General features: G+C 39.8%; 1 protein-coding gene across 4 annotated transcripts in view; it reads left to right on the top strand.

Moving 5' to 3' along the window:
• The window catches only part of Ago3 (argonaute RISC catalytic component 3), an 84,486-nt gene that overhangs the window by 64,010 nt on the left and 8,151 nt on the right, over window positions 1–12,325 (top strand). For all 4 annotated transcript variants that reach the window (XM_021201341.2, XM_029539838.1, XM_029539839.1 and 1 more), the window contains 4 exons: window positions 6,497–6,656; window positions 7,901–7,991; window positions 10,541–10,735; window positions 11,266–11,400. In XM_021201341.2, coding sequence (XP_021057000.1) covers window positions 6,497–6,656; window positions 7,901–7,991; window positions 10,541–10,735; window positions 11,266–11,400 — 581 coding nt within the window. The remainder of the gene's footprint in view (window positions 1–6,496; window positions 6,657–7,900; window positions 7,992–10,540; window positions 10,736–11,265; window positions 11,401–12,325) is intronic.

Here is a 12,325-nt window from a genome sequence, read left to right as displayed (position 1 = left end):
ACACTCAAGTGCACATAATGCACACACATGTGTATACACACATACATATATGCATGAGCACCTCTATATAAAGAGAGAGAGGGAGGGAGAGCGACAAATGGGGGAGTGGGGTGGCAGGGCGCTGGACGGATGACTTGTGGTTAAGAGCACTTCCAGAGGACCTAGTTTCAATTCTCAGCACCCACATTGCAGCTAACAGCTCTCTGTAACTCCAGTTCCAGGGGACCTAATGCCCTCTTCTAGTCTCCATGAGCATCAAGCCTGAATGTGGTGCAAACACATCCATGCTGCTTAAATAACTCACTGATATAAAAATAATTTTTTTTAAAAAGAAACAAAAGAAGGGGTCTGAAGCTCTAGGCAAATGCTTGGTTATGAGATAGTTCCTACCATCACAAGACCGAAAACAAAAATAAAAGAAATAACAAAGAAAAATTGTTACATTTGACCAGACAAAAATTATTATATCACTAATATAGTAAATTTAAAATCAACAGAACACAGCAAACAGAAACAGTAAACACTAGCTTATCATTAGAAAAAAATGAACATATTGTTTCAACAAAGGAAACATTTTCTAGTCTTTTATTTTGTTTTAGTTAATTAACTTCCGAGCTTTTTTAGAATCAGGGTTTTTACCCCAGGCTGGCCATAAACTCCCTATGTTGCTGGAGATGACCTGAAGCTTCTGGTCATACTGCTTTCTCCTCCTGAGTGCTGGGATGGAGGAGGTGCACGCTAGCGTGCTCGGGGGTTTATGTGATGCAGTATTTCTTGCATGTTGGCAAGCAGTTTATTAACTAAGCTATAGCACCAACCCCTCAACATGTATTCTTAGTCTGCAATTCAGTGTTTTAAATTCAGACTACCTATTCAAAGAAATTAATTTATCTCCTGGATATAGCTTGTGGTAAAGTACTTACCTAGCATGTGTATGACTCTAGGTTTAGTCCCTAGCACTAAAAAAAAAGCTATCCAGTATTCCTGATCATTATAAAAAAATTTTAGCTAGAGTTAAGTGTCTTAGTTAGGGTTTTACTGCCATGGACAGAAACCATGACCAATGCAAGTCTTAAAAAGGACAACATTTAATTGGGGATGACTTACAGTCTCAGAGGTTCAGTCCATTATCATCAAGGCAGGAGCATGGCAGTGTCCAGGCAGACATGGTGCAGACAGAGCTGAGAGTTCTAAATTCTCATCTGAAGACTGCTAGCATAATACTGACTTCCAGGTAACTAGGATAAGGGTCTTAAAAACCCACACCCACAGTGATATGCGTACTCCAACAAGGCCCTGCCTACTTCAACAGGGCCTTACCTTCTAATAGTGCCACTCCATATGTTGAGCATATATAAACCATCACTGTAAGTTAATTTTTATCAATAATAATAATACCTATTCTTGACAAAAAATTGAATGAGTGAGTGTGCACTCTTATATACTGTTGGCGGGAAGCAATTATTTTCATAGCCTCCAAACTGTTTCTTTGTTTGTTTTTGCCTACTTTACATTCATCTGCTTCTAATAGAAATGAGATAGACAGCCTCTGATGAATGACACTGAAGGCTGACCCGTGGCCTTCTCACACATGTGCACACACATCTGCACACACATGAACATATAAACGCATACACATGCACAAATTAAATAAATATACTTACTTAGAATAGCTTTAGATTTACAGAACAATTAAGGAAATAGTCTAGGGAGTTCCCCTATGTCATTTGCCCTCTGCACAGACTAACCTTTCTCCTTAATGTGTTCCATTTACTGAACCAAAGCATTCATATTGTAAACATTAGTAATTATTAATGCATTGCCCATAGTTTACATTAAAGTCCACTGTTCAAGTTGAACAGCATAGGTCTGGCAGATATGTATCCACTATTAAAGCACCATACAGAATAGTTTCATCGTTTTTGTTGTTGTTGTTGTTGTTTTGGTTTTTCGAGACAGGGTTTCTCTATGCAGCCATGGCTGTCCTGGAACTCACTCCATAGACCAGGCTGGCCTTGAATTCAGAAATCTGCCTGCCTCTGCCTCCCAAGTGCTGGGATTAAAGGCATGTGCCACCACCACTGCTTGGCCACTGATTTCTTTACTTTTTTTTTTGGTTTTTTGAGACAGGGTTTCTCTGTGTAGCCCTGGCTGTTCTGGAACTCACTCTGTAGTCCAGGCTGGCCTCGAACTCAGAAATCCGCCTGCCTCTGCCTCCCAGGTGCTGGGATTAAAGGTGTGTGCCACCTCGCCTGGCTCTCTTTACTATTGCTATTAGTTTTACTTCTTCTAAATTGTCACAAAGTAGAATCATTTTATATGTAGCCCTTCTCTCTCTCTATTTCTTCCTTTCTTCTTTCCTTTTTCATTTGTTTGTTTGTTTGTTTTGTTTTATTTTTCAAGACAAGGTTTTCTCTTTACAACCCTGGCTGTCCTGGAAGTTGCTATGTAGACCAGGCTGGCCTCAAACTCTTGTCTGTCTCCTATGTGTTAGGATTAAAGATGTGGCCCATCCCTGTCAGCCCAGCTATGTTGTTGAGGTATACTGCTGTCTGCCTGCTATGTAGTCTTTCAAGTAGACTTCTTTCACTTAGTAATATACATTCAAGTTTCCTCCACATTTTCTCTAATAACTGATAGGTCACTTAGTTCTTGAATTTATATTTCCTCATATGATTATACTACTGCTTATTTGCAAATTGAAAGATGCCTCACTTGTTTCTAAACCATTAGAAAAGAATGTAAAAACAAGAATGGAAATGTCCCTAGTACAAGTCTGATGGTGTCACTGTATGTATCTAGAACCTCTGAGCAGAATGTAACCTTCTGGTTGTTTAAGTAATTCTGATGTCTGTCACCAAAAGGAGAAGGTGACAAAAAGCCCATGTCAGATGTCAGCAGAAGTCCTAGCTTCTGCTTCAGCAGTAACCCCCTGTCCCAGTCTGAGAAGCTCTTGCAATGTTGCTTCTGTTATAATCTCCCTTTATTTTCGGGTTCCACAGGCACTCCATTCCCTCTCTTCCTCCTACCTCCGTTGCTTGTCGTACTCTACTTCTCATGCTTCACCAAGAGGAAATACAAACCATTCACTTGAATTTAACAAAAGCTTTATCTTACCTCCATGACAAAAATCAAATTTTTTCTTAGTATCTTATATAAAACCTATTACTCCTTTAATTTTGCTTTCATATTTGTATTGTTCAATTTAAGCCTTTTATCAAGTAGACAGTAAACAGAGGCAGGAGCAGTATCTGTTGACTCAAATATACCATGCTTTTTATAATACTAGTATTAGGTTTTAGCTGTACATTGACATTTTTGTTGAGGTATGGCAAGATGGCTCAATGGTAAAGGTATTGCCACCAAGCCTAATGGCCTGAATTCGATCCCAGAAACACAAATGGTGGAAGTAAAACCCGATTCCTGCAAGTTGTCCTCTGACTGCCACATATGCACATGGCATATATAGTGATTTTTTTAAAATTTTTTGTCTGTCACTGTCTATAAAGATTTTATATGTATATACACACATACATACATACATACCCCACAATCTCCATCTGAATCCTGGATTTTACTTATAGAAATGAACCCTGAAGATAAAATGAAATAAAACAATAAAGGTTAATTCATAGCATTGTTTGAAATACCAAAGACCTGCAGTGGCTTTAATACCAGCACTCAGGAGGCAGAGCCAGCTGGGTCTCTGAATTTGAGGCCTGCCTGGTCTACCAAGTGAGTTCCAGGACAGCCAGAGCTACCCAAAGAAATCATGTCTCAATCAATAACAAAAACCTGAAGCCACCTGTGGTCATTTGAGTAAGAATGGCCCCATACACTCATGTGTTTGAATCTTTAGTCATCAAGGAGTTGCCCTGCTTGAGAAGGATTAGAAATGTCGCCTTATTGGAGTACTGTGTCTTGTAGGAGGAAGGAAGGAAGTGTGTTGCTGGGGGTGGGCTTTAAGGTTTCAAAAGCTCAGGATAGGCCTAGTGACTTTATTCTTCCTGCTGCCTGTGGATCTAGATATTTAACTCAGTTAATGCTGCCTGCATGCCACCTTGCTCCTCACTATGATAACAGCGGACTAAACCTCTGAAACTTTAAGCAAGCCCCAGTTAAATGTCTTCTTTTATAAGAGATGCTGTGGTCATGGTGTCTTTTCACAGGAGGTGGTTAGCAGCAGAGTACTGCCATGACAGTCCTGAGTGTGCTGCTTGTTGATGGAATGTGGACTTTGGAGTTTTGGATTAGGAAAGCAGTTTGAACGTTTTAAGTGGAACTAATAAAGTGTGGTGGTTTGACTAGGTGTGCCCTCCATAGATGCGTGTGTTTGAATGCTTGGCCTATAGGGAGTGGTTGGAGTAGGTGTAGTCTTATTAGAGGAAGTGTGTCACTGTAGGAGTGGGCTTTGAGATCTCCTATGCATGAGCTATGCCTAGTGTGGCATACAGTCTCCTTCTGCTGCCTGGGGATCAAGCTGTACAACTCTTGGCTCCTCTAGCACCGTGTCTGCCTGCACGTTCCCATGCTTCCCACCATGACTAAACATGACTAAACTAAATCAGCGGCCTAAACCTCTGAAACTGTAAGCCAGTCTCAATTAATTGTTTGTCTTCATAAAAGTTGCCTTGGAGATGGTGTCTTTTCACAGCAACGAAACACTAACTGAGACATAGGCCATGCAAGTAGGAACATGGATGACAGTACTGGGGGTGATTTGAATTGTGAGGACCCAGCTCAAGAGGTTTCAGAGGAGAATAAGTGACCTAGAGACCATTCTTGTGGTATTTTAGCCAAGAATGTGGCTTCGTTTTGCCCTTACCCCCCCTCAAAAAAAAAAAAAAAAAAAAAAAAAAAAAAAGCTGGCCGAGACTAAATGAAGAGTGTTGGATTAATCACATTAGCAGGAGAAGGTTTCAAGACAGCCTAGAATTGACTGTCACGTGGTTATTAGTGGTCATTCTTGTGTAGATTGGGTAAGCTGAGCAAGGAAAAATACTTGTACAGATTGAGGAAAAGGGAGCCACAGAATGTGGATGTTGGAGCACCCAGTGCTCAGAGAGATAAAAGGTTTAAAGAAAAGCCTGATGCTAAATGGAATAAAGGGAATGGTAACCTCAGGGCAAGACCCCACCCAGCTAAATTTCCAACTTGTGAAAAGGAATTAAAGAAAAGCACCCAAACCAGAAAGCTGATGAAAATGTAATTGAATGAGGGGACCAAGTTCAGCCCCAGCAAGCAGCAGAACTTGGCAGTTTTAGCCATGGGTTCTGGCTTTGGAGTCAAGAATACAAAAAAAAAAAAAAAAAGGTTATGGAATCTTTCTATGCACAGTTAAGGAAAGCTGCTGAGGCCGCACACGTATCATGGGTGTCCAAGAGCACTGGCTTCTCTTCCAGAAGGCCTGGTTTCAACTTTCAGCACCCATGGGTAACCCACAAGCATTTGTAACTCCAGTTCTATTGAATATGTTACCTTCTCTGGCCTCCTCAAGCACCAGACACACATGTGGTGCACAGACATGCAGACAAAACACTCACACACACAGTTTTTCTTCACTTAAAAAAGAAAATCTATTTCATTTTAAATCGTGTGTCCGTGTGTGTCTGTGTGTCTGTTGGTGTATGAATGTAAGTACAGATGTTCATTGAGGCCAGAGGTGTACAGTTTCCTGGAACTGGAGTTATAGGTGTTATGAGCCACTTGAGGCTCAGATTCTCTGCAAGAAGAGTACTGGTTATTTTTTGGTTGGTTGGTTGGTTGGTTGGTTGGCTGGTTTTCTTTATTCAAGCAGGGTTTCTTTGTGTAATAGCTCTGGATGGTCACTTTGGGACCAGGCTAACCTCAAACACACAGAGATCTTCCTGCCTCTGCCTTCCAAGTGCTGGAATTTAAGGTGTGCACCCCCACACACACACCTGGCTGAATAGTACTAGTTTTTAATAACAGTTTCTCTCTGCATCTTTTTTAATATTTTAACTTATTCTTTCATAATTTAGCATATGTATACAATGAATTTCTGCTCCTCCTGGATCCACCCCTTCTTCTGCATCTTAATTGTCTTCAACTTAAAAGTCCTTTAAAATTGATAGAGGCCGTTTCTTTCTTCCTTCATTTTCAAAATATTTTGGGGGAGCTTGTCAGTATAGCCCAGCAAGTAAAGGCATTTATCATGCAAGCCTGACAGCCTTCCTCTGAGTGCTGGGATTAAAGATGTGCGCCACCATGCTTGGCTAAAAGTTTAGACTTTCTAAATATACTTTTCTTGTACAAAACAAACCAATAGATAAATTCTAAATTGGTGCTTACATTTTTCATGAATTTATTTTTTAATAAAAAAATTAATTTATTGTTGTTTTCATATTGGTATAATTTCAGGTACCCTACCAAATGGTGATACGTTTCAAGGGATCCTTCATAGCTTTACTGTCGGGGGGGAATAATTTTTTGTGTGTCCTCTTTTCTGACTGAATCATTTGCATTTGTTCCATAGCGGAGGTGAAACGTGTAGGAGATACACTTTTGGGTATGGCCACACAGTGTGTGCAAGTCAAGAATGTAATAAAAACATCTCCTCAAACTCTTTCAAACTTGTGCCTAAAGATCAATGTTAAACTTGGAGGAATCAATAATATTCTTGTACCTCATCAAAGGTAAACTTTTCTTTTTCATCCTTTGTTTTTCCCCATAAGTTTGAATAACTACTAAAAGATATTAACAGACAACCTTAGTGATTCTTGCCTGTGAACTAATCTTAACAAGATTAAGAGATTGTTGGATCTGGAGACATAATGGTTAAATGCATGCCTTTAATCCCAGCACTTGGGAGGCAGAAACAGATCTCTGTGCATTTGAGACTAGCCTGGTCTACAACGAGAGTTCCAGAACAGCCTAGTATACATAGTGAGTTACAAGCCAGGCAGGACTATACAGTGAGACCCAGTCTTGTTAAATAGGAGATGAGATTTATAAATGAGGCAGAGAATTTATCAATACATTCAAGAACTAAGAAACAAGCCAATATTTTAAAAAATATCTTAACCTTTATTTTATATATATCTCTGTGCACATGTGTGTGCAGCACCTGTGGAAGCCAGAAGATATTGGATCTAGGACTGATGTTAGAGAGCTGTGAGCCACCACATGTGTGTGCTGAGTCCTCTGGGCAAACAACTGCTGAGGCATCTCTCAGCCCCAGCACTTTCAATTCTAAAGGATGAAGTTTTAAAATAAAATTTTAAAAATGCTAGGACTTCATGATTATTAAATATATATTCAAATTTTATTCTTTGGATTAGGAAATAGTGGACTCCTGTAATCCCTGCCTGAAAGTGTAAAATAGACTAAAATTAAAAGTCAAAGGCTTGCTGATTCTTTTTGTCCTTAAGTTCCATAGACTTAAAAATGTAAGTAGATTTTTTAAATTCATAAAAATTATTGGGATACTATGAAGAAACCTACGATTTTTCCCATTACAGAGAATAATAACATTAGTTTCTTTTGCAACCATAGTACCATTGTTTAAAACCTGATAAATCTCACAAGATGTCAGTGAGATGTAACAGCTTTACTTCATTGACTAGAGATTCATGAGTTAAGAGGTAGTCAGGATGGGCGTGGTGGCATACACCTTTAATCCCAGAATTTGGGATGCAGAGGTGCAGAGGCAGGGCATCTCTGAGTTCGAGGGCAGCCTGGTCTATGTAGTGATCCCAAGACTGCCAAAGCTATGTAAGGATAAAAACAAAACAGAACATGTTACTCAGCAGTTCAGGTCTGGGACACTGTCTGGTCTGATGGTTGCACAGGCTTCCTTTGTACTGTCAGTGGTGTGCAGTTATATTGCAATCAGGTGAAACAAATGAACTGTCTAACCCTTTAAAAAAATGTGTTTAAGACCTTCTGTGTTCCAGCAACCAGTGATCTTCCTGGGCGCAGATGTCACACACCCACCTGCTGGTGACGGAAAGAAGCCCTCCATTGCTGCTGTGAGTATCTCCAGACAAGCCCATGTCATTGAAACCTAGACCAACACAAACGTTGTGGTTTCCACATTTCAAAATTTACTGTTTTCTTCTTTATTAATTTTTGGGGGTTAACATACCAAGCACTGAGTTTCATCCTGGGATTGTCACACATGAGCCTGTATTCTTGTTCTCAGTCCCTTCCTCCTTCATTGCCCTATGCAGTCTCCTCCCTTCTCCAGCTGGGTCTCTATTCTCCCAGTTAGTCTGTTTGTCTGTCTGTCTATCTATCTATCTAATTTTAAATTTAGGTTCCATGTTTGATAGAGAGTACGTGATATTTGTCTTTCTAAGACTGGCTTTATTTTACTTAACATAATGATTTCCATTTGTATCTATTTTTCTGAACATCATAATTTCATTTTTCTTTATATCTGCATAAAATTGTATTGTGTGTGCAAGTATCACATTTATTTATTTGTTTGTTTGTTTGTTTATTGGGAGGGCATGTAAGAGGAGAACTTGCAGGAGTTGGTTCTCTCCTTCCACCAAGCCTGACCATCCCTGGAACCCACCCTAACCCAGATTACTGGCCCCTGCACCACATTTTCTTTATCCATTTATTTGCCAATAACTGTCTAAGCGGGCACAGTTTCCCAGCTATTATGAATAGTACAGACATAAACATGTAAGCACAGGCATCTTTGTGGTCTGTTGACTTTAAGTTCTTCAGGTGTGTACCCAAGAGTGATATAACTAAGTCCTATGGTAGCTCTGTTTTCAGTATTTTGAGAAACCTGTCTACTGCTTTCACTTGTCGCTGCTCACATTCCCACCAACAGTGGATAAGGCTCCTCCTTCAGTACACTGTAGCCAACATTTGTCATTTATTTATGGCAGTGGCCACTCTGCCTGGAGGAGATGGAATTACAGGACTTATATTTTCACTTCCTTTAAAGTTAAGGATGTTGAACCATTTGTCAAGTGTTTGTTGGCCATTTGTATTTCTCCTTTTTCTATTGCATTTATTGCTGGGGAGAGGTACACATTAGCACTACTACAGCATGCATGTGGAGAGAAGAGGGCAACTTGCAGGAGTTGATTCTCATTCTCCCTTGTGGATCCCAGAGTTCAAACTCAGGCTGTCAGCCTGCCTGCGATACATTTGCTTGCTGAGTACAACTCCCTGTCTCTATCTATCTGTCTCTCTCTCTCTGTCTCTCTCTCTGCCCCTGTGTCTCTTCTCTTCAGAACTGTCTGCTCACTTTATTGAACAATTTATTGATTGGATAATTTGGCTTTCCTCTTTTAAGATTTTATTTTTATTTTATGTATGTAGAAGGTTGTCTTGGTTCTTCCTTCTAGTCTCATGCTCCCAGAAATAACTCAGACTCAACATATACTTACAAATAGCTAGGCTCTTCTCTGACTAAAATCATAAGTTAAGATAATCCACTTACTCTTTTTTATTTATTTTATATATGTAAGTATAATGTAGCTATCTTTAAACACACCAGAAGAGAGCATTGGATCCCATTACAGATGGTTGTGAGCCACAATGTGATTGCTGGGATTTGAACTCAGGACCTCTGGAAGAGCAGTCAGTGCTCTTAATAGCTGAGTCATCTCTCCAGCCCTAACCCATTTATCTAATCTATATTCTGCCATGTGGCTGGTTACTCATGGTTAGCTATCATGTGACTATTACATCTTCATGAGTGAGAATCTCCCAAGCCTGGCTCTATCCCAGAATTCTTTCTGCCTCCTGGATGTTCCATCTTCTATTCTACCCTTTCCTATAGGCTATAGATTTTTTAATTGACAGGTGATAAATACATCCATACAATATACACGATATCCCTCTATATATTAATATAAGTTTTTGTCTGTGTATGTGTCTGCACCACATGTGTGCAGTCCCCATGGAGGCCAGAGTTCCTTGAAACTGGAGTTAATAGACAGCTGTGAGCCACCATGTGGGTGCTTGGAACTGAACCAGGGTCCTCAGCATGAGCAGCCAGTGATCTTAACTGTTGAGCCATTTCTTCAACCCCTGGTTGGTTGGTTGGTTGGTTGGTTTTTGGAGGGTGATAGTCTTTAATCTTTGTAGTTCTTTAACGATCTTCTTGTAACTAACTTTAATTCTTGCTCTTTGTGTTGAAGAGTTTTTGGCCAAAGTCAATCATTCTGGTTTGGGGGTACAAATAGGTATAATATACCTATTAAATCTGTTAACTTTATTCCTTAAATCTCATGACTATTGTAATTTGCCTGCTTTCTCTTTCTTTAACTGTGCAACCCCTGGCCTTTCCATGCACACATTCACATGTACATGTGCCCAAATACATACAAAATATGGATATGCAAACATGAACACAACACACACATGAAAATAGAAAAAGTACTGCCTCATTGTTTTTGACACTATTCTGGTCTTTTATTTTGTTCTTTACTAGGAATTGTCTAATTTTTGTTATTTTCAAAATAAATAATGATGAACAGGCTTCAGTAAAATATGGATGTATATGAAGAGAGTTTAGTTTTGATTAATTTTTTCTCATTTTCCCCAATAGGTTGTAGGTAGTATGGATGCCCATCCAAGCAGATACTGTGCCACAGTAAGAGTTCAGAGACCCCGACAGGAAATCATCCAGGACTTGGCCTCCATGGTCCGGGAACTGCTCATCCAATTTTATAAGTCAACCCGATTCAAACCTACTCGTATAATCTTTTATCGGGATGGTGTTTCAGAAGGACAGTTTAGACAGGTTGGTTGCCTAGAATATATTTAGACCATAAGTATACCAAATACTAAGTTTATGATGTGATATCTAGTTCTGAAGATGAACATCTGAAGTTATAAGTTTGTCAAATCAAAACTGATGCATCAGTGGATTTTGCTTTTCAAAGCTTCCTTTGGCTATGTGAGCCTTCATTGCTCTGTCATGGTTAAATGAACTGCAGAAGCATAATGAGCTATACAGTATGTGATGTTAAGTCATGAGGTGGGCCGGAGAGGTGGCCTAGCAGTTAAGAGTGCTTGCAGCTCTTGCAGAGGACCTGAGTTCTGTGCCCAGCACCCACATCAGGTAGCTCACTACCACCTGCAGCTCCAGGAGATCTGATGTCCTCTTCTGGCATCCAGGGCAGCTGCACTCATGTGCAGAGACTCACAGCCACACACATACATAACTTAAAGTGAAATGATCCTTAAAACAAAAAGGTCATGAAGTTAAATCATTCTCTTACTTTGGAATTTGTAAAAGAAGCAACTGGCTATATTCAGTATATTTTCTAGGTATTATATTATGAGCTACTGGCAATTCGAGAAGCCTGTATCAGTTTGGAAAAAGACTATCAACCTGGAATAACCTACATTGTTGTTCAGAAGAGACATCATACGCGGTTGTTCTGTGCTGATAGAACAGAAAGGGTAATTTTATGTCGTGTAATACTTCTCTAAGCCAAGGTCCCTCCCCACCATCAAGCTTCCAGTGTCTGTCTCTTCCCTCCCCTTTCTCTCTTTTCTCCCTGCCCCTCCTCCTCTCCCTCCTTTCCTGTCTCCTTCCTTCTTCCTCTCTTTTTGTGTTGCTGGAAATCATGCTGGGGCCTCATGAATGCTCATGTACACTGCGCTGCATCCCAGTCTACGTGCCTTCTTAGTTTAACAAATTTAATCCCCCCAAAATTATGCAACTATTATTACATATAGTACATAGTATATATAATGTATATTATTATCATCCTTGTCTTGAAAATGAAGAAACTGTAACCTCAAGTAATCTCTCAAAACGGTTACAGAAGAAGCACTGATAGAAGCAGTCGTCAAGGCCTGGAGAGATAGTTCAGAGGTTAAGAGCACTGACTGCTCTTCCGAAGGTCCTGAGTTCAAATCCCACGAACCACATGGTGGCTTACAACCATCTTTAATGAGATCTGACGCCCTCTTCTGGTGTGTCTGAAAATAGCTACAGTGTACTTACATATAATAAATCTTTAAAGAAGAAGAAGAAGAAGAAGAAGAAGAAGAAGAAGAAGTCTTCAAATCCAAACTATGTACTGCACAGTGTTTTTTTTTAAGATTTATTTATTTATTATATAAATACACTGTAACTGTCTTCAGACCTCCCCCCCTTGATCACTAATTGAGAAAATGCCTTACAGCTGGATCTCCTGGAGGCATTTCCCCAACTGAAGCTCCTTTCTCTGTGATAACTCCAGCTGTGTCAATTTGACACAAAACTAGCCAGTACAGTTGACTCCTTGACTACTTGACACAAAAACACATCACTGGTAATCCTCAACCCTTAGTTCTTATTCATCCCCAAGATCTAAATAACTTTAAAAGACCCACAGTC

The sequence above is a fragment of the Mus pahari genome, chromosome 6, assembly GCF_900095145.1.
Source record: "Mus pahari chromosome 6, PAHARI_EIJ_v1.1, whole genome shotgun sequence".
NCBI lineage: Eukaryota > Metazoa > Chordata > Mammalia > Rodentia > Muridae > Mus > Mus pahari.
This window is presented reverse-complemented; position numbering and strand designations above follow the sequence as displayed.